General features: G+C 40.9%; 2 protein-coding genes across 2 annotated transcripts in view; both read left to right on the forward strand.

The window, feature by feature from the left end:
- cd2ap (CD2-associated protein) overlaps nt 1–362 on the forward strand; it is a 39682-nt gene extending 39320 nt beyond the window's left edge. The window contains exon 19 of the mRNA XM_054762014.1: nt 76–362. Coding sequence (XP_054617989.1) covers nt 76–117 — 42 coding nt within the window. The 3' untranslated portion in view covers nt 118–362. The remainder of the gene's footprint in view (nt 1–75) is intronic.
- Nucleotides 363–4033: 3671 nt separating this feature from the next.
- opn5 (opsin 5) overlaps nt 4034–23755 on the forward strand; it is a 53427-nt gene continuing 33705 nt past the window's right edge. Inside the window, exons 1-2 of the mRNA XM_054762772.1 lie at nt 4034–4070; nt 7755–7913. Coding sequence (XP_054618747.1) covers nt 7820–7913 — 94 coding nt within the window. The 5' untranslated portion in view covers nt 4034–4070; nt 7755–7819. The remainder of the gene's footprint in view (nt 4071–7754; nt 7914–23755) is intronic.

Below are 23755 nucleotides of genomic sequence, written 5' to 3' on the forward strand. Positions count from 1 at the left end.
ATGGCACTTGATGGCAAAGAACTCTTCCACTGTACGACCTTGCCTCTGAGTGTTGCATATCGTGTGTCCTTGCAGATGGAGCTAGATAAATTAAAGATGGCAGTCCACTCGACGTGAATATGAGCTCAAGGTGGATGCCTCAAGGTCAGCTGCCGGCCTGGCGACCAACCAGTGCGCCGGTTTGAAGGTCGCGGGATGCCCAGCGGACAGTTGAATGGACAGAGGGTGCAATCATTTTCACATCTCCAAAATTAAAAACTCCCCGTCTTTGTAAGAGTAACATTTTTGCACATATATATTTTTCTTTCAAGTTTGATGTAATTAAATTACAGATGTATATGATTTTTTTTTTTTTTTTTTGCCAACACACAAAAAAAGAACAGAGGCCTTACTCCAAACTGCTGTGCTGCGTCTCACGCTCTCAAACACCTCACGGTGGAGGGCCGCTCTCTCAGTACTACTGACTATACAAACTTTCATGCTGTTATTTTAAGCTGAACTTTTAAAAATGTCTGTCATTTCACCTGGTATCTTACTTTCCTTTGCTGGAAAAGGCGTCTGCTTCAGCTGTAATTTAAACATTCCTTGCAGCGCCTCAGAGTAAGCTCGACTTGTTTATTTTTTTAATGTGTTTTCTAGCATTCCTATCCAGGGAAACACTACTGTGCCTGTTTAAAAAGTTCTATTAAGTGTTGTTCGGGGAGGTTCTAACATTGACCGCAATGGTGTCTGAAAGTATATTTGTATTGTGTATTTAGATTTTTAAGCTCTACTGACATACGCTTCTATAGTTAACTCTCACTTGAGAATGGGAATGCGCTCCAAAGTTAAAGGAAGAAAAACGGGAGTTGAATTGCACCGTCGCGTTTTCAGAAAGGCAGTCTAGTCTCTTCGACTCTGGCCACAATCCATCAAATCCCATGTAATGGCCTTTTGTCCCTCTTTTATTGCATTGTTGTGTTTCAAGCAGAAGAAAATGTGGGCTCGCTGCTTTGCTTTATGAAGCCTCTAAATTGTTTATCACTTCCTCTTGCTGGAATGTACGAAGGAGAATTGGGGCCAAGATTCAAGGACAAAAGGCGTAAAATCACCCCAATGTCTGGAAATGCAAGAAAATTGCATGATTAGAACGTACTACGGTGGAACCCGCTTAAGTCCCGCCCCATTTGTGTCAGCAAACAGTCTGTCGACTTAAAAGTCGAGGGTCATTTTCGCCACGAAAAATCAGTGCGTTTTTGTCGACGTGTGTTGTGTTCACTTTACATTAGCGCGTAAGAACGGCAAGAAAGCTAGCATTAAAACACGCACGCAGTGACTTCCTGTTCAGTGCAAAGCAAGCGTCCAAACAAAGCACAGCAGCACGGGCAAATGCACCAGCGATGGCTGGTTTCGGCTCCAGTTTTACTGACTCTGAGGGGCGTGGACTGAAACGGGTACCACTTGTACGATTTATGAGAAAGTTCATGTTCTTGTAAAAACCACCAATTTATTCTTAAATTAAGATTATATTCCAAAAAATGTGACTATTTGCGGGAAAACATTTTCGCCCTAACACAGGGGGTGTCCAAAGTGCAGCCCGGTGGCCATTCGCAGGCTCGCAGCATTTTTTTTTTTTTGTATTTTATACATAAAATTATACGTGAAACATTCACGGTTGGTTTGGAGATGAAACATTGAATGTTGGAAGAAGAATATTTCCCATCACAGCATGTCTTGACTTACACTGGAGTGTTTTTAGATAGCATAAATGACTTGTTTATGTATATGGCCCACGGCGAGAAAAATTTGGACACCCTCAGCATAGCATAAAATGTTTACGCATTGTCGAGGTTTTTTTGTGCGCGGCCCCAATTTTGCTTTGTAATTGTTTTGTTTCACATTCCAAAGTCATACGTTTAACACAACTGGAGGAGAAACAGAAAGTCCCATTTTTACGTGCTCTTTGGGAACTGCTGCGATATTTTACGCCATTTATAGCGTGAAAATCTTTTTGAAGACAATCCATTTGAAGGCTCCTTGTGGGGTTCAACAAATGCCAAGAATGGCTCAGCTGATTTACTTCAAAAACAACAAAAAACAACAAAAAAAAAAACATTGGGTGAAAAATATTGGTACAAAAGCGACGTTGTTGTTCCTCAGGTTTCTGTTTTTTTAGACCGCTCCACGTGCAATCCGGTGGGTGGCATTGGGGGCTGCAATGCCCGACAGTACCCCTCCCCAGCGGTTCACCCTGTCACTCAAATAACTACATTTTCAGTGCTTGTTGACTATGTCCTTTAGCGTCGGCTAGCGCTAAACATGTTGGCAAGACCACCCTGTTTGCTACCTGCTAATGTGCACACATGCAAGTACTTTATTCTCATCACACATATCTCACCAGTGTCTTAAAAAAGTGACTTGCAAGTGGTGTGTGTTGCTGGCATGCACTTTGTGCACACACTTTTTATTAATAATAAATTCTGGGTTCTAAATGTGAATGCATTGACATTGCATGCTATACAGTTTGTTTTTTTTTTAAGCCTTTGGACAACACGGCTGCTCTATTTAATAATCAAATTTTGTGTGTGTGTGTGTGTGTTGGGGGGAGGGTGATGAGGGATAGGTTTTTTTTCCACATCTGTAACGTGGCTTTACTTTTATATACTGTACATTCCGGAGATTGACACCAAGAAAAGAAGAAATCTGTGCACACTTATGATTCAGTTTCGAAATCGTTTTGTTTACAAAAGCTGTATCCTTGCATGAGCTGAGATTCTTTAAAAAGGAAAAAAAAAAAAAGAATAAATATCTTTATTTACTGTCGAAGACTCTCCTCGTGGTATGTTTGCTTGGAAGGTGTCGACTTCTCTGATGCATTCCACTTAGTCATGCTTTGTGTGTTAGAGTTGACAACACAAATGTGCATTTTTGCAGGCAGATCCATAATGGAATCGGAATTAGTGTGACACCTGATTGAATCTACATCGCTGCATCTGGACGACATTTGAATGATTCACCATCACACCTGTGTCCTGCTTAAATGTGTTGCTTGCCTTTCTAATTATGATTGTTGTCGGTTGCTATGGAAACACATTTTCCCCATAAGAACCAATCTGTTGCAGTCATAAAACTTTTAACCTGTTTTTAACCCAAAGTGCAGCTCGTGGCTGTTTTTCCATTGGCCACGGCACATTCTGAAAATATCATTTAAGAAAACTCCCCAAAAAAAAACAGCAAAAGTGGAAAATAATTTTTTAATTTTACAAGAATAAAGTCAGAATATTCAGAGAAAAAATTCATTATATGAGGAAAATAAATGAGTTAGGAAAATAAACTTTGCCAAAAAAGTTGTTACATGAATTGTCAAAACATGGGAATAAATTCACGAGAAGAAAATTTCCGAAAAGAAAGTTGGAAAATTAAAAAAAATAAATAAAAATAAAGGCAGAATATGATGAGAAAAAGTCAGATTCTAACAAGAAAAAAAGTTGCTATTTTATGAGAATAGACTTGGAAGGAGGAAAAAATATACACATTTTAATAGCATGCTAAGTGTTAAACAAAAAATATTTTTTTAAAGTCGTAATGTGAGAAACAAAGTTGTAATTTTTGGGAAAATTAGGTTGGGGAAATACTTCATAATATGGAAACACAGTAAAAGTCAAAATATTACAGAATAACTTCATAATATTCCAAAAAGAACTTTTAGCAAGATTATTTAAGAAGAAAGTTGAGCTATTTGGGGAATTAAAAGAAACAACAAAAATGGGTGAAAAAAAGAGCAAAGAGCAAAAGTTGAGACCTATAATAGGATTTTTCAACTATGGCACAAAGCTGAGATGCAGTTTTTTTCTAGAAATATGTGCTCTATAACTTCTTGGTATATCTACATGAGTTGCTTTACAAAATATTAAAGTGGACCTTGTCTCCTTTCATTTTTAAATATGTGGCTGTCAGCGGAAAGCACCCTGTTTTAACCCATCGGAACCCAATGTGCCATAAACAGCTTGATGCAGGCATGTTGGAGCGTTTGTCATTTGACAGTCACGTGACTCTCCCAACATGGCTTCCCCAAAATGTCTGCTTGTCAGGTAAGCTAGCTAGCTGATTTCCTAAAGCTTATTTTTTGCCTTTGAAAGGGCATTTTGAACACATTTAACAATGTGAAAGCTTTAATGGGACGTCAAATATGACAATTCAACAGTTCTTATTTTACTTCTGGAATGACTTCATATAAAACAAGCTAGCAAAAATTTCACTGATCATGTAATTAGCCTTAATGTTGCAATGGAAAGCCTGATAATAGCAAAAATGCTAATCAAATGTCACTGCTACAATTATTTTGAATAAATATACAGTATGTTGGTTCAATTCAAAGTACATTTGTGGCACAAAAACTGTCAAGTTGAGTTATTTCCAAGTAAGGTAGACATTTATAACGTAACTTTTAACATTACACGATGTAACATACACAATGTTTGGCAAATTACTTCAAAAAGGCAATTGAATTAGTAACGGAATGCAATGTAAATTGTACATTTTCTTCTTTTCGAATTATGACTTTATTCTCATAATATTTTCATTTTATTCCCATGATATTATAGTGTTTCCCCCAACAAAACTTTCCAAAAATGACATTTTATTTTGTTTAGTTTGATCTCATGATATTATGACTTTGAAAAAAACATTTTTTCCCCTTAAATATTTCAACTTTATACCGTTAACTTATTTTTATTGTTGTAAAATTATCACTGTTTCTCGTAATATTTTGCCTTTATTCTTGAAAAATGACTGCTGATTTGCCCATATTTGCTTTTTCAACAATTTTTCTGGTTAAATGATATTTTTACAATGTGCGGCGGGCCAATAAAAACAGCCTCGGGCAACACCTTGGACACCCCTGCTGAGTAATTACTAGCAACTGAAAAGTTAGGGGTCATTTCTATAAAAATCGATCCGTTGATGTCGAAGTGTTGCAGTATTGTTAACTTCATGATCACCAAGCAGCAACATAACTGCTGTCTGGTTACGCAGCGACAGTGACTTCCAGTTCAGTGCAAAGTAAGCTTCAAAATAAGGGCGTGGCGGTATTTACCCGGATTCTATCACAGCAACTCACAAAATGCACGTTTTATTTTTTTTGTTTAGCTTGTTAGCCACTGGAAGAATGATCTGCGCATGTACAAATGCTTTATTGTCATTGTTGTCAAAACATTGAAGCGTTGCGACTGGGCATGTTGGATGCAGAGACAGCGGCCAAGTGCGGGTAAAAAGTATTTAAAAGTAAGTATCGAGCAGGTGCAAATAGTCACAGCAGTCGGGCTGGCGTGGAGCGCCAGCAGGAAGCGACTTGACCTTTGCCTGGTGAGGGGAAGCGGCTGCTGTAGGTTGTCATCCTGTAAATACATTCCATTGTACATCATTGTAGGTCACCATTCTTGGAAATCAATACTGTAAACTTTCTATGACCTACAGCCAAGTGATGATCCATAAAGAAGAATAGCTGTCTTTCATCACAGTTTGAAAACAGTCGGACTGTTTATGGTATAGTACTCCAGTTCATAAAACAACACAATCAATGACCTCGTTCAGGAATGTTGGAGATCGTGATGTCAAGGGAACGCAACAATAGACGATTCACTGGTAGCAGTTGAAGCAAGCGTTCATCCATTTATTTTCTTATCCTGGTTGTGGTTGTGAGTTGAAGCCAACGCAAACTGATTTTGGGCGGGCGGTGAGACCGTCAATGACAGGGAACAGCTGGAGAAAACCATGCAAGAATAGGAGAGAACATGACGACTCCACAGAGAAATGTTCTGACGGAGATTTGAAACCATGGTTGGGCAGCTTTCGCAATGTATTACGTGACGGACCTCAAATCAGTGGGTCCTCGCTAGGGCTGCAACTAAATTATTTTGTTAGCCGCACTGTGGACTAGTGGTTAGCATGTTGGGTCGGGAAGATCTGGATTCGAATCTCGGTTGGGCATCTGTGTGGAGTTTGCAAGTTCTCCCCGTGCATGGGTTTTCTCCGGGTACTCCGGCATGTTAGGTTAATTGGCGACTCTAAATTGTCCATAGGTATGAATGGTTGTTTGTCTACATGTGCCCTGCCATTGGCTGGCAACCAGTCCAGGGTGTACCCCACCTCTCGCCCGAAGTCAGCTGGGATGGGCTCCAGCATACCCGCGACCCTAGTGAGGATAAGCGGCATAGAAGATGGATGAATGGATTAATCTGAAGCTTCTTGTTTTGATTAATCGAGGAATTGGTGAGACCGTAGATGGACCAAATCAATAGGAACAAAACAAAGAGTTAGTGGTTTGGTACACATACGCATAAAAGCAGTTGAAAAATTGCAAGAATTTACATTTCGCACAGTTGGATTTTAAGGAGGTCTAAGTAAAGCTTCAAAATGTAAGTAAAGCAAAGTAGTAAGTAAAGGCAAAAATAAGAAATGTACATGCAAACAAGCGTTAAAGTGAAAAAGGCTGTTAAACAGCTGATCAAAAGTTTAAGACCAAAGCCTCTAAAATCCAAAATTTTGGAAAAAATGTGGATTTAATGTCATTTTCTGTCAGGTATTCACACTGTCATGATCTCTTGATGGCAAAGCTAGAAAAGCTTTCTTTCGTTCTTCGAACGCGGTCGGATTGTTGAGCTGCATAAGCAAGGCCTGTCACAGCACGCCATTGCTGCTGAGGTTGGACGCAGTAAGACGGTCGTTTGAAACTTCAAACATCCTGACGGTTATGGAAGAAAAAAGAATCAAAAATTGTGGCGTCTACTTCAACGCCACAAAATTGCCAGTTTTGCGTGAGAGCTTCAAACATGGGACATTGAAAAGTGGAAGAAAGTTTTATTCTCTAATGAGAAAAAATGTAACCTTGACGGTCCTGATGGCTTCCAACGTTACCGGCATGACAAGGAGATCCCACCTGTTTTCCGCACGGCACAGTGGAGGGGGCGACATCATGATCTGGCCTGCTTTTTCCTTCAATGGAACAATGGAGCTTCAGGTTGTGCAGGGGCGTCAAACGGCAGTTGGGCAGCTATGTGAACAGGCATCCCTCATAACTGAAGGCCCTCGTCTGTGTGGTCATGACTGGCTTTTCCAACAGGACAACGCTGCAGTTCACAATGCCCGCCTGACAAAGTACTTCTTCTAGAGGAATAACATCACTCTTTTGGACCATCCTGCCTGTTCCCCTGATCGAAATCCATTTGAGAACATTTGAGGATGGATGGTAAGGGAAGTTTACAAAAATGGACATCAGTTCCAGACAGTGGATGCCCCCCGTGAAGCCATCTTCACCACCTGGAGCCCCATTCCCACTAGCCTCCTGGAAACACTGGCATCAAGCATGCCCAAACCCATTTTTCATGTGATGAACAAGAATGGCGCAGCTCCTCATTTCCACAATGAACACAATATTTTTAGCGGATGCACAACAACATGAGCAGGAATGCTTGGACCTTTTAGCATTCACACAAATACAATGATGTTGCGCAACATCACAAAAAGAGTAGTATGAATGCTTGATTCTTAGACATGTTCGATATTGGCTTTCTCACCCATATCCGTCATGCCGTTATTGTCCCACGCTTCATTTCTGATACTGATATCAACCCACACCGATACATGCATCATCTTTTCCCTGTGAAGGCCCGACTGTCTCAGCAATCACGCAAACAATTTCAATGTTTGTAAACAACAACCGTACTGTGAGTGATTGTGTATGTTAGTATTCACACAGTGTGCACACCCTCTTCCAGGTCTTATCACCCTGACTTCCACGTCAATACACACGTGTCCCGGCCTGCCATGCTTCGCATCAGGGATGAAACCCAGCAATAATGAGTCTCGGGTATTGATGACAAAGATCAGGATCTTGCAGATGAGAATCCAAGCAACCGTTGCTAACGTAACCTCAGGTATGTTTCAGGCCACAGCACACTCACTTTCTGACGCACTTTCATTCCCAGAGTCTCAGCACAGCCTGAGGAGCGTTGCCTTGTTGTTTGCTCATGACTATAAAAGGCACCGATTGGTTGACGGCAACTGGCTTAAACACACGTTCGTAGCGAGATATGTGGTTATGTGTGCAGTACAAGTGTCACCAAACCTTGACATCGCCTTCATGGATCATTATCATTCGTGTAATTACAGTCTAAGTCCCTTCAGGTCACGTCCAGCACTTTTGCGCGCCACTCTTTTTCCTTTTTATCAGTCCATTGCAAGGGGTGGGAAATAATGCAATAGGTGTTTAAAACTGTACAGGGCCAGTACTGGCAATACGGATACAGGACACGGATACTTTTTAGTTGGCATTGGTGAAAGATTATTTTGTGATTTCACCTATCATTTTTGAATCATGATAATTAATCTGAAGAAAACAGGTTTTGGCAATAAAAGAAATACCAACAAACTTATTTGTGAACCGTTAAACAGTTCATGTAAACGAATGTCAACAAATGACCCCGTAAATTAGTGAATTTTTGAGAAAGGTTTTATTTTTTGTTCGAAAATGGGTAGTTTTTTTCCACAGAAAACACATCTCGTTCATTATAAATCACTAATAATTTATAAATCCGTGATAATACAGGTAAAAGGTACAGGAGACACATGCCAGCCCACATTTTTACACGTCTTTGCGCTTTACTGATCATGTTTTCCCGGCAAGCGTTGAGATGTCGCACTTTGTTCGGTGGTAAGCTGCTAAGTGAGAGCGAAATTTATACATAACGCTTTTTAAAGTTTCCACAGATTAATAAATCAGTCTGTTCATGGAACATCTTAAATTATCATTCATGAGTAGTGAGTACTCGGGTTGTCCTGATTAGCATTTTTGGCCTCCGTTCCCGATACGATATTTTGGGCTAAAGTAAACCGATAACACATTTTATGAAGCTTATTACATTACATTTCGAATATGCTAATATTATTGGAAATCAACAGTGTAGTGTCGCGATGGCAGAAGATAGCATGGATCATTTTAAAAGATGGCAAAACCCCACACGGAGATGAGCTGGTTATAATAACAAATTTGACTCCCTTTTCAGTGATATGCTTTGCCTTATTGGGCTCTTTTGGATATTTGTCTTTCTTCCGAAAGTTCAGTACTGAGGCAGCAGAGCCGAGCTTACATGCTCTGAAAAAAAGCTATCCTCTCATTCTGTGTGGAAGTGGTACGTTTTTGGTTTCTTTGTCCTTCTTCCCCACTCTGTTTGAAACACTTTTTTTAGTTTTAGTTTAGAGTAAATAAAATGGAGAGCTCAGTAGCTTGTTATGCTGCTGCGGCGGCCATTTGTTATGTCTCTGATAATGTTAAAACCTGTCTTTAAAAAGTCATAAACAGATTTCCTATGCTGTAACTACAAAAATATTTAGTTTATTAACATTGAATCCTACTTGCTGGACCCAATTAACTGTGATAAACACGTGATTATTGTTTTAAATTTGTGGTATTGAATGCAGACCTGCTAGTACCACCTCTGAAATTGTCATTTTGCAGACATTGCACGTAGCTGTAGGTCTATTTTCATTTACAATGTAGGAGTACTTCCACACGGATGACATGGCTTTGTTTACTCCCCGGCCTGCTGCAAAACAAAGCACCGTAAAGATGGACTGATCTCATCCTCCAATCGCTGATCAATCAAAAAAAGGTGAAAATCGACTCGGGATTGGGACATCTACAGTGAGTACTTATACATTTGATATTTTTAATTTGTTTAATAAGTGTGTGAGGAAAATTTAGAGCTGCATGGGAGGGTTTGTACAGTATATTAGGTCCAAAGGTTTTGTACTCGAAAATACACTATTTTTATCTGAAAATTCTGAAAAGTTTTGATGTTGAATTCTGAAAAATACATCAGCCTATTGCAAGTACAAATAAGTGCACCAAAAATGTTTTCAGGTTCAAGGCAATTATGATTTGCTCTGTTGATTCTTTTGAATAAATTCTGTATTTCAATTTTTCACTTTCATTTGAGATTCAGTTTTTTTCAGATTCAAATCTTATTTTTTACAGTTAAAAAAAAAAAATCACATTCAGATCTTTTCTCAGGTTCAAATCTTTTCTTTTCACTTTCACGTCAACCGAGAGGGGTGTGGAATCACCACAGACATCTTAACAAAAAGGCTGTCGACCTGACCCGATGATGTTACCAACGCTTTATGCAGGCTGGGCTGTGAGTGTACATGGTGTGTTGAATAAACACATGGAATAGTTGAAAACAAGGTGACCGCTTATCTTCTTTGTTTTCCGCATGCGAGGGACGGAGCATCAATTGCTTGCCTGGCTTTCGCCGATCCCGAGTTGGTCCGTAACCCAACTGTACATATAATAAAAGCTAATAGTGCAAGATAACTACATAAAAAATATTAATAAACAATGTATGCATAATAACAACACAACAAAAACACAGACATTTCTGAAAGTAAAGACAACTGAAAAAAATGTACCTTATCACACTAATATCACCAATCCGATGCTGATACTACCCTTCGTATCGATACAATCGATATTTGGATTGGTCCACCCACCTCTAGTCCAATGGAAGTAGACCCTGCAGTTGGGGATTATTGGAAATGGAGTCCCAAAAGTCATCATTTCTTTACTCTACGTTATTGTCATGGTACGACAATGACAACGCGTAACTAACATTGTCAACCGAGCAGCAGTTTCCATACGTGCTCAAACCAATCATCTTTTTTTTGATTACACTCCACTGTAGCCGAGACATGTTGGATAACGTGTGAATGCCTTTTTGTATTGGAAATCTCTGATTAGACCGGCATGAAAGTTGCCTCAAGTCGAAGTCGTCCACAGATGGAAGGGACCTCTTTCAAACCGTGTCATCTCCAAAAGTAATGACATTTTCTTTTCTTATTTATATTCTTTTTCCCTTTCAGCAAGGACACAAGCTTTCTTTGAGAATGAGGTGGGTCTGACCGACCTGGGCCGTCATCTACCTAGAAATCTGACTAAAGGTCTGCGTACGCCCGAAATTTAAATGTGTGCACAGACAAAAATATTCAGACTTAAAAAAAAAAAGTGCCGTACGCACACATTCGCGCAATTTGTGCTTAACCTACGCAACTCCGCTCCACGTCACGCCCTCTCCACGCTTTCAAGTCGCTATAAATCTTAGGTTCCCAAAGTGGGGTATGCGTACCCCCAGGGGTACGTCACTTGTAATAGGGGCTATGTGAATAAAAATTAAAAACAATTAGCGCCTAACATTCTCAATTACGAGTGCGCCTGAATGCCTCACCGCGCAATGGAGAATGGAGTAGAAAGCATGAAGGGGACAGCACACGATGTTGTTTATTGCTCTGTGTGCATAACATGAACAAATCGATAAGTTTGACGATTATATTGTGCATTAATAGTTTTTAATCTGAAAGATTTTATTTTTATTGGAGTTCCAATCCCCGCACGGTGCAGCGGTGACAACCTGTCACTGTCAGCGGGGCTTTATTGTTGGCTTGTATGTATTTTTGTACTTCAGATACTGCTTTATTGTGATTGTTCAACTTTCCCCTTCAATTTTCTAATAAATTATTATGCAGATTGAAACCATAGCCATCGTCAGTGGACAAAAGAAGGGATGCTCAAATTCAAGCCATTCAAACGGAAGAATGCCAACATCAAACATCAAAATAAAAGATATGTAGGATGATTACTTACCTACTTATCAGTGCCCGTGTGCAACTTTAACAAAACGTAACCATGCAAAATACACATTTTGACACAGAATTACTTTAAAATTAATTAACCAATTAACTACGTTCAGTATTTGTGAAAGATAGGTTGGAAGATTACTTATCTATTTATTAGTGCTCATGTGAAACGTTATCCAAAATGTGACCATGCAAAATGCACAATTTTGACCTGAAATTACTATAAAATTAATAATAAGTGTGCAGGAGTAGGGGATACATGGCTTAAGGTCAAATATGTGAAGGGGTACGCCGCTGTAAAAAGTTTGGGAACCACTAGTGTTTAAGATAATGACAAATGATATCCACCAGTGTCATGTCAAATAACAACACTTTCCACAAACATTTTAAGTCAACATTTCATGCAATGACGGATAAATCTTTATTGGCTTACATTGCTTGTTTATTTCGAATGTACGATTTCACTTGACATTGTCGCGTCAAGTTGTGTTTTTATAGGTAGTTGCCATTGTTATGATGGTTCATTCTCTTCACTTTTTGTGCAACATTTCAATACATATTTTCCGAAAACTATTGGTCAGTTGCTAACTAGGACAATCCTTAGGTGCAGTTACACACAGTCGATGTTTGAATAGCTCACTCCTGAGGTGGCATGGCTCTGGTGGTTGCGTGGTTGTCTCCCAACCTGAAGCTTGCTGGTTCCATCCTCCGTTTCCTGTGATCATGTCAACGTATCCTTGGGAAAGCTTCTGAATCCCCAGTTGCTCCTGATGCTGTGTCATCAGTAAATTTGGTAACACTGCCAAAGAGTATCTTGAAGGTAGAAACGTTTTTCAGAGCCATGACTGGTCGCCAGTCAATCGCAGGGCACATACTGTATCGACAACCATTCACACTTATGGACATTTTCCCAATGTTTCAAACCGTGTTACTTTGTATGGGAACATAGTTAAACAAATGTAATGTTGCTTTCTGATCAGGGAAAAGATCATTGATGCAAACGTTTGCTGCTATAATTAGGCATCTATTTATCTAAACAATAATCTGGCTTCACACCTTCCCATGTTGTGCATTTATTAGTTTTAAAGTCACAGCGGTGCTGGTGTTAATCTGCAAGCAACACCTAGTCACACGCAATCTGTTGCTCCCATTAGATTTTGTCTCACTTGTTTCCGAACAATGTGACAGAGGCTAAAGATGGCGGCAAATTGGATTTGTGTGTGACACACTTGAACATGCAAATTAGGATATGGCTAATTACTAGGGGTGTTTAACGGTACACTAAAATGTAATTTCGGTTGGGTTCAGTTTCTTGAAGTGCTCAGTTTGGTTCATTTTCAGAACAAAAAGGCAGAAAAAATGACTTAAAATGGTTTTATTTTTTTAAAAAAAGCACAAACAGAATTTTTTTTTTAAATAGATAAAAATGACCCATTTGGGTGGTATTGCAAATAAATTACACTCTGAGTTTTTTAAATAGAAAAGTAAATAAACTGTTGTATTTAAACAATTGTTTAAATATTGTGGTGAAATGTAATGGACGGTTACAGTTAAATAGCTCTCTGTTGCACGTGAAGTCCAACCATCTGCCGCAAGTGAAATAGCGGACACGTGACAGCTTGTTGACAACATCACTTTTAGCTTTTTCATGAAGTGCTGGTATAACATTCTGGCTAAAGTGAGGACGTGATGGTATTTCGTAGCGAGGTTCAAGAACTTTAATCACATACAGTCCTGGAAAAAATTATTACACCACTCTTGTTTCTTCAGTTTCTTGTTCATTTTAATGCCTGTGACAACTAAAGGTACCAAATACTGATAACAAATACAGTGCATAATAAGAGCTGATATCTAGCAACTTCCATGCTTTTCTTGACAATAACCAAAATCACTTAAGTTCTTACATGAATAGCTATAGCTTTGTACTGCCAAAAAATGTAACTCTTATGAGCTATTTTTGTTGTCATTGTTATATTTGTCCAAACAAAGGTACCTTTAGTTGTACCAGGCATTAAAATGAACAAGAAACTGAAGAAACAAGGGTGGTCTAATCATTTTTTCCATGACTGTACTTAAATAAGTCAGCGCTCTCAACAACTGAATATGGACGTAATCTCTTGTCTATAAAAACTCCAATACCATGTGTTACTGCTTTGGCCCGGTTAGAGTCACTTGCTAGAGGTTGTTTATATGCTGAAGTTATCGGTGTTTGCACTAAGCTGGTTTTCTTCCATCTTGTAGATGTAACTTTCACTCCCACACGATGCTGTTTTAAGTGTGCGAACATGTTAGACGTGTTTCCTACAGCATACCCGATATCCGTGGAACAATGTCGACACACAATTTTAGATTTATCCACTTGCCTTTGCCCATCTGTAATTTTAACAAGGAAGCCAAAGTGTTCCCAAACAGGAGACCGTAGTGAGATGGGAGGGTCTTCCAGCTCAGGCTTCTCGCTTGCATTTGCCACGATGCCATTTGTCACGCCTGCGAGCTGCTAGCTGCTCCACCTCAGTCAGTAGTGTCCGACACTCAGAGGCATTCGTGCGGAAACTCGCCCACAAGACTTTAGTTTCGTGTGAAGCGCTTACATCAGTCTAGTAAGAAATTTTATGAAAAAAATTGCATAAAATATAACCGAAACGGTACGCAAGTGGACCGAACCGAACATGCAGAACCGAAACAGTTCAATACGTCCATGTGAACCGTTACACACCTAGTAATTAGCACATTTTCTAGATGTTGTGTTGTAGTCATGGTATTGTTTTATCACATTTGAAGTGCAAAAGTTTCACTTTCATGACCTTAAAAAAAAAGTCAAACTTTTGCACTTGGGTTGCTTTGGTAGCTTTGGGTCGTGACCGAAAGAATGAGATTGCAGATACAAGCGGCAGAAATGAGTTTCCTCCGTAGAGTGGCTGGACTCGCCCTAAGAGATAGGGGTGAGGAGCTCGTGGATCCGCGCCGCCAGTTGAGCTGTCTCAGGCATCTATTCTGGATGCCTTCTGGGTGCTTCCCTGGTGAGGTGTTCTGGACATGCCCAGGGACACTCTACAGGGACTATGTCTCATAGCTGGTATGGGAACGCCTCGTTGTCCTCCCGATGCAATAGTGAGAGATGCCCGGGGACCGGGAAGTCTGGACTTCCCCACTGAGACTGGTTCCCCCGTGATGTGGATTCGGATAATCTTCCATTCATGGAGGCTGTCAGGTGGTTTTGGCATGGATGGACCCTCGGCCCTTGACCGATTTCGGTCAAGAGGAGAAAAATGGAGATTTACCCGGTATACAGCCTTGATGTGTATGGAGTATTTTATTCAAATAAATTTACGGTAGTGCCCAACTGGTATCCAGTACAATTTTACAACCCCTGAAATGAGCAGGATAGGGCCCCTTTAAAATAATCTATTAACTCATTGTCCGAAGTAAGCTAATATAGCAGGTTCTTCTTTCCTTCTCTTGGTGCCGGATTGCTTTAATCTGTTTAACATTGTGATTCAGCCAAAGTATCAATAAGAGACAGCCAGGAACCCTGAGAAAAATGGTATTGTCTGATTTGTGTTTTCTGCAGAAAAAAACTGCCTATTTTCAAAATATCTGCAAATTTGGCAGCGAATGCTTAATTGGGAACATGCGGGAATCCACTGTACTTCCTATGCCCAGGTAATGCGATGGTAATCTATTTGTATTCCTTTATTATTTTTTATGTATGTGACTGTGATAAATAAAGAATATGGTTGGTTGTGACTCACAAAGTCTAGAGCCATGTCTTTAGTCCCAGTCCCTGCCTGTGGCTCCACTGGGACGTTACGTCATCTTGGCCATTAATAATCGTTTCTGTCATGTGCGTTCATACATGAAGTAATCTCTGTTATTTAATTAATAGCTTGTTGCGCCCAAAGGAAGGGAAAGCAAAACATCTGTAAGAAAAGGAAACTGCATTTCAGAGCAATTCCCCGCAAGGAAAGACAACAAGCGATAACTAGAGGACATGACGGCTCCTCTTTGCTGGGGGCTTGCCATCTTGGAAAAACGATTCATCCCTTAAGTCCGTCTCTGATGTTTTCAGTCAGGCGATGAATCCCAATGCAAACGCAGCGGTCCTGAGGCGAAAGCTAATCTGGATCTGACGGAACTGAAGCCTTTCTGTTGCCGCCAAGCGCCAATCATCAATACCGAGACAAATAAAAGTCATTGTAAACACGGGAAATATAAACAAAGGCAATTCCGGCAAGCTGGGACAACAACACCAGGCACAAATGTGTTTAGGATTGATTTGTTTTCTTCTTAAACCGCCTTCTTGTTGCCACAATCTGGATTTCACCACAGAGTTTAATACAAGGTTGAGAAACCTACAGACCACGACTAATAGCCTACATTACAGAACCGAGAAAACCTAACTCTGTGGACGTAAAAGGCACGGAACCAGAAGTGTTGAGGAAATGCCAGTTTTTAATATCCTCCTGTCAAAAGGTCAAATTTTATCATGCTGCTGGGAGGCGGAAACTGGAAACTGTAATTTGAGGGCGAAATGATGTTTTTACCTGTTTCGGGATGGGCGATTGCGTAAGGGTGATTGTTACCAATCAACTGCTGCTTTCACAGCACGAGGAAGTGAGGATTACATACAGGACCCGGACCCAAACCCCCCATCAACCCATCATACTCACTTGTGGAGGAACTTCTGAAGAGGAAAGTGGCCCCGGTGGGGACCATTAGGATTAACAAGTCAAGTTGCACCCAAACTCCTGCGGATGAGAGGGAGACTGGAATCTGACACTGCAAAAAATAATAATAATAATAATAATAAAAAATGAAATTTAATTTTATTACAAATCTTATATTTAATTAAGATTATATTTGTATATTTAATCTTTAAAAAAAAGCCCAGTCGCCAACATTTATTATATGGACAACATCTTATTGTATGTGCATTTTTCAGAAAAAAAAACAGTGACATTATTTCATAAAACGGGCATTTAAAGGGTTAAAATAATAAAATTAATAAAAATAATTGTTATGTCTGATTAAGACCAAGGTTTTTGGTTGAGGGTTGAGGGTCGAAAGTGAAGAATCTGACACTGCAAACGAAATAACAAAGCATCAAAATAAATTCTACTACTAATATTATGCATATTTAAGCCTGACCTTTAAAAAAAAGATCCCAGCCCCCCAAAATGTATTATACGGAAAATAACGAATTTTATGTGTGTTTCTCAAAAATAAACACAGTGACATAATTTCATCAAATGGGCCTTCAAAGGCTTACAATAATTAAAATGATTAAATATTTGGTATTTTTGATGAAAGATCTGAGCAAAAAAATGGGAAAAATCTATTAACCTGTTATGTTTTTATTGCAGTTTTGGGAGAGGACTTTTTTTTGCCTTCTAATATCCTCAAAGTGTAGAAAGTTAAGAATCTGACACTACAAACAGAATAAGGCATCAAAATGAATTAATATTATGTATATTTAAGCCTGTCCTTTAAAAGAAAGTCCCCAGCGCCCCAACTTTACATGGAAAATACATCATTGTATTTGCATTTGTCAGTATAGTTGAATGAATGAGGTTGTTGTGTTGGTAGAAGAGCTGAGAGCCGCAGACCATTTTCTTGGTTTTACATATCAGAGGCTGCAGACTTTAGGTTATTAGGGCTAAAGTCAAGTTTCATCCAAGTGTCACCTTCCTTCATACGGATGACTGATGCTGTAAATGAGGGGCATCATGCCGGGGAGCTTAGACGGGATTGCCTCCATCTTGTGACTGCATCAGCCTTCACCATGATGAGCTGCTTCACTGATGATGATGGAAAAGTCGTCCCTCACCTCAGTGGGCTTCATTGCGCTTTCCTCTCATGTTGCCTTCTACAGTCCCATCACATACACAGCCTGTTCTCTAATTCTAACCACTGAATGTGAATATTTGTGCGAAAACATTACTGTTGGTCACTGCACTCTATTACAACACACTTTTTTTTGTTGCATTCAGCCAAAAGCCCACTGATACTAACACAAACTTAGTAAGTATGACTCAGTACTTACACTTCAAAGCTAACAATACCAGAAAGACAGCTCTAGAATAGAACACTTGATGAATGCATACGCCCCGCGAATGTACACAGTGTTACACAACGAAGTGTGAAGCATGTTTACACACAAAGGTACCGTGTAGAGTTGCCCGTTATGGCAGGCCATATGTTTGTATGCCAAGTGAAACATGACAGTGAGGACAAAGTGGTAGAACGCAGCGTGAAATAACATCAGTGCCTTCTTTTCAGATGCTTGGAATTACAGTGCTTTGTGGACATCATGTTAAATAGAAGTTGTCACCAACTAGGCCACGAACCAAAAATAAACAGCACAACACGTAACAGGCAAGTACTAACAACAGGCTCGTACACTTCATAACTGTATTTCCAAGCACCCGCAAGACATGCTGGGTCATTCAGCAACTCCCTCTATTGCTACAATGTGAGTATGATTGTGTTGACTGCAGTCTTTCCTCGCCACTTTGCGTTTCGAATTTTGCGGCTTCACTCTTTCATGATTTTTCAAAAAATATGCATTAATAAATCATTGCCCTATTGTGGTTGACTATAACCTATTATTAGTAAGAAAACACAACATATTGAAGCACATTTTATGTATGTTTGGCCTAAATGAAGCATTTTCAAGCATAAAAATGGCTAAATGAAGTAAAATATAAATATCAGGCATTCAGAAGAGGCATTCAAAGACATGTGATGATTCTACACTGGTCAGTCTGTGTAAGTAATGTTACGTTACAACAAGAAACTCTCATTATTACATTAACGTGTGAGTATAGATTACGTCTTATATGTCTACCATATTAGGTAATGCAAGTGTAAAAGTGACAATAGGGGTGTTATTTCATGTCCAGAGGGCTCTATTAATGTTAAAAACCATATTTAGAAGGTCGTAAATAGGTTTTCTATGCCCTACAAAAAAGTATTAGATTTGTACCTAAGGAATCCATCGGTCCATTGTGGTGAAGAGGGAGCTGAGCCGAAAGGCAAAGCTCTTAATTTACCAGTCGTTCTACGTTCCTACCCTCACTTACGGTCATGAACTTTGGGTAGTGACTGAAAGGACAAGATGGCGGGTACAAGTGGCCGAAATGCATTTTCTCCGTAAGGTGGCTGGCTCTCCCTTAGAGATACGGTGAGAAGCACTGTCATCCGGGAGAAACTTGGAGTACAACCGCTGCTCATCTGCATTTAGAGGAGCCAGATGAGGTGGCCCGGGCATCTGGTCAGGATACCTCCCGAACGCCTCCCTGGGGAGGTGTTCAGGCCATGTCTGACCGGTAGGAGGCCTCGGGGAAGACCCAGGACACGTTGGAGAGACTATGTTTCTCAACTGGCCTGGGAAAGCCACTTATCACGGTCAGGTCTGGAACCGATTAACCGCAATAAATGAGCGATTATGAGACATGTTGTAATATGTAGTATTCTACACTGGTCACTAGGTGTCAGTAATGTTACATTGATGAGACAATATTTGTATTTGTACTTTATTTATCCCATAGCGGGGGAATTCACTTGTTACAGCAGCAAGCAAGATACGCAAGTAAAGAGTACAGTGTAAAGAATACATATTGACTACAACATGGTTCAGGTGGTGCAGGTGTTGTAGAGCCTGACAGCGGTCAGTATGAAGGACCTGCGGAACCTCTCCTTCTTACACCGTGGGTGTAACGGATGAGAGGTGTTGTCCTTGATGGATGTCAGCTTAGCCAACATCCTTCTCTCCCCCACTTCCTCCACGGAGTCCAGAGGACCGTCCAGGACAGAGCTCGCTCTCCTGATCAGTCTATTGATCCTGCTCCTGTCCCTGTCCGTGCTGCCCCCTCTCCAGCAGCCCACAGCATAGAAGATGGCTGAGGCCACCACAGAGCCGTAAAAGAGTCCTGCACACACCAAAGGACCTCAGTCTCCTCAGCAGGTGGAGGCGACTCTGACCCTTCTTGTCGAGGGCGTGGGTGTTGACGAACCAGTCCAGTTTGTTGTTAAGGTGAACACCCAGGAATTTGTAGCTGTCTACCAACTCTATGTCCGCTCCCTGGATGTTCACCAGTGTGAAGTGAGATGTTTTCCTCTGGAAGTTAATGATCATCTCCTTTGTCTTGCTGATGTTGAGTTGCAGCTGGTTAAGCTCACTCCAGCTGACAAAGTCCCTGATGACTGTCCTGTATTCCAGATCATTCCCCTCTGAAACACAACCAACGATGGCTGTGTCATCGGAGAACTTCTGGATGTGACACTGTGTGGAGATGTGTGTGAAGTCCGAGGTGTAGAGGGTGAAGAGGAAAGGGGAGCGCACCATACCCTGAGGGGCACCTGTGCTGCAGAGTACCATGTCAGACACACAGTGATGGAGCCTCACATACTGTGGTCTGTTGGTGAGGTAGTCTATAACCCATGCAGTCAGGTGTTGGTCTATTCCCACACTCTCCATCTTCACTCTGAGTAGTGACGGCTGGATGGTGTTAAAGGCACTGGAGAAGTAAAAAAACATGACCCTCACAGCGCTCCCGCTGTCCTCCAGGTGTAGCAGTGATCTGTGCAGCAGGTAGATCACTGCGTCGTCCACTCCGATCCGAGGCCGGTAAGCAAACTGCAGGGGGTCCAGCTGAGTGCCCACCATGGGTTGCAGGTGCTGCAGGATAATCCTCTCCATGGTCTTCATCAGGTGAGAGGTCAAGGCAACAGGCCTGAAGTGGTTAGGCTCCTTGGGATGCAGTGTCTTTGGTATCGGGACCACACAGGAGGTCTTCCACAGGGCCGGGACTTTCTCCAGGCTCAGGCTGAGATTGAACAAGTGCCTGAGAACTCCACAGAGCTGGTCAGCACATTCCTTGAGGATTCTAGGGCTGATGCCCTCCGGTCCCGGGGCCTTCCTTGCCTTGATCTTCTTCAGCTGACTCCTCACCTGATCATCAGTTATGGAGAGGGGGGTAGAGGATGGCTGGGATGGGGATGTGGGGGTGAAGAGTGGTGAGTTGGTAGGGGAGGGAGGGGGGCAGACTCAAATCTGTTGAAAAACAGATTGAGTTCATGAGTTCATTGACTTCTGCCGTATGGCGCAGACTCTAATCTGACAATTAGAACAATCGCTTTTATTGCAAATGTTGATCCGGAATCTCTAGACAACATCAACGTCCAGCTAGCCGCAAGGTTTGGAGCCGAAAATACATACATAAAGGCCCTTAGCTGACCCTCGACTGCGCTGCTGTAGCTCGCCATTAAAGGTGTTAAAGGTAGCTGAAGCCTTCACACGCATGAAGCCCCAGACATGAAGTGACGGCAAGAAATGTTGTCAGTTGCTGCCAGCGCTAAGCATCCTGTGAAGGAAATGGCTGGCTGATGTAACACTTTGCTATCATGGCATCTACCCCTGCAACAATGTGAGCATCCAACAAAACCATCACATTTAACCACTGATTCTGTATAAGGAAGCCCCCAGAAGCCCCACACTGACTCCTTTTCTTTTATTTATTTCCTGTTGAAGGGAATGAAACCTCCTTTGGCACTTTTCCTGACCACAGATCTTGACCATAATTACAGGATTGCTTGCTGATACCCTGGGAATCTTGTCTCCTGTGAAGTACCGATCCTTTGAAAATAAACGAGTTGGCGAACCAAAGCAACAGAATGTTTGCTAGAGAAGATAATCTCCCATCAAGGAGGAAGAGAGGAACCAGAGGTGTTTGAGACTTTCTAATAAATGTAGACGCTCTAAATACAAAGGAGGTGGTTGGATCAATGAGAAGAAAAAGACAAAAAGACGCAGAATTTGGAGCAATGAAAGGAGACAGATGAACGGAAGGAGAATAAAACAAGATTAAAAGAAAATAGAAAAACATACCTGTTCAGGTGGTTCTGATCATGGCCAGCACTTCTTGTGCGTACACATCAGGGTCATGGGCTGGTCTCTCACTTGTTCATTGTCAAAACTAATGACCAGCAAAGACGATAGTGGTCCTTCCTAAAATGGACAACAACCGTTAGACAACCATTGTCCCTCGGAAAAGAAAAAAAAGCATCGCTTTCGGGCACAACACCACTGACGTCCACCACTTCACTTGCTGACTTGATGTAACTTTGGCCAGTGGCAGTTAGCTCCATCCGAATAAGCTGACAAATTAAGCTGTCAGTTAACGTTGCACGCCACACTAACGCATTCCACAATTCAAACGTTAATGTTGCTAACGTTACTAATCAAGCTCACCGAGCTAAACGTTCATTTTTTAAGTCTAGCCTCGGTTCTCTCGGGTGAGTTCTCTTACCCAGGAGACGGTACCAATGAGCTTGTAGCGATCAATGTCATTGGCAATGAGGAAAAGGGTAAAATCGGCTGTCAGGGCCGATGTAGCTAATCAAGTGAACACAGGTTGCTTTTTCTCTTCCACTCAAATTCAAGTTGTAAAGTGTGCGCAGCTGTGAAACCCGTCCTGTTCCCGCTAGAAATGACTGTAGGCTGATCCGCAGGAAGAAATTATTTGCTGTAAAATGTATTTTTGACCATGACGCTTTGCAGAACTACAGCAACATCCTGAGAAGAGGTTTTTCAGTAAGGAATTGTCCATTGTACAGTAATAATGCTGTGAAAACTACACTTTTTTTTACAGTGCATATACAGGACAAGGCATTTGATGACCTGACAACGACGACCGCAGCTCAGAAGGATAGTAAAGCATATCTTAACATCCAAACACATTGCTTTAAGGCGTATATCTTGGATAATTCTTTAGCGTTCGTGTCTAATCGCATCCCTGCAACTTGTGTTCAGTGTTAGATGTGATGTGGCGTTGGGGCAGCTCAGGTAACCTTTCTCAGCTCGACATGACATATTCATCATGTCGCTGTGGGTGTTGTGCACACTCAAGGGGCACAAGTGCTGTTATAAGGCAACGGAAGAGAGCAGAAAGTACACAGAGTCAGCAGCATTCATTAATTGGATGTGAAGGCAACATCACATCAAGCCACTGCATGTAAAAAAGAAGCGCATTACCAGAGGAGTCTGCGGCCGTACTTTTAAATTAGTTATAAAGTTCATTATTATTTTACATAAATTAGACGGCACCAAAAATTTGGTGTTCAGCGCTTTGCTCAAGTGTCCTTGAACAGTCACAGATCAGACCAGAATATTGAACAATTAGGGAAAATCTGCCCACACACTTGTTATTGTTTTGTTATTGATAGATAGTATACAGCGTTGTCAGTCTAATGCAGGGATGTCCAATGTTTTCCACTGAGGGTCACATAGTGAAATATAAAAGGATGCAAGGGCCACTTTGATATTTAGTAAAGCACCGCATGTAGATATGCTAAGAAGTTGTATATAGGGTCAGGCAAAATGATCTGACACATTTGTAGGTTAAATAAAAGGCAAATAAAGTAAAGAAACAAGAAAGTGTTTTTATTATCGAAAAGTACATACAATGCCATTCTGTTTCATTATGTTTTAAAAACTAAATCAGTCAAATGGGATCCAATACTGTCCACACACTCAATGCAGATCCAGTAGCTTTGAAGTTGGTAACCCCTAACAAGAATCGTGTTTCGAGCTGGTACGGGATCATGTCTAAAACTAATTAAAAACTAATTACTGATGATTGCAGTACAGTGGATCCCCGCATATTCCATGGAAACACTCTTTTTTCACATAAATGTATGTGCAAAACAGTACTAGCATCGATAACCCGCAAGGCCATGCACACACGCTTCCCCAACAGGAAGCTGCCCAGCATGTCTTGAGGGTTAGAAATAGTCGAGGATGAGACACCTATATGGTATCAAGTACAATACAAATACAAGGAAATAAATATAGAGAAAATACATTTAAATAGAAGTTATTGCAGGACATGTAAATGCTTGCTTGTAGCGTAAATAATTCGAAAGATTATGACAAATATATATCTGCGTAGCTGTGATTATCTTGTGCTTTTTTATTTTTTAGCTAACAAGACCTCATCAAGTCATAGTCTGCCTGACCCTCTGTTAGGTACATCATCTTGATTAGATTTGGCCACTCTGGCCTTACACTTCCTCCTCCTGATTGAAG

Source organism: Dunckerocampus dactyliophorus, chromosome 19 (genome assembly GCF_027744805.1).
Source record: "Dunckerocampus dactyliophorus isolate RoL2022-P2 chromosome 19, RoL_Ddac_1.1, whole genome shotgun sequence".
In the NCBI taxonomy this organism is placed as follows: Eukaryota; Metazoa; Chordata; class Actinopteri; order Syngnathiformes; family Syngnathidae; genus Dunckerocampus; species Dunckerocampus dactyliophorus.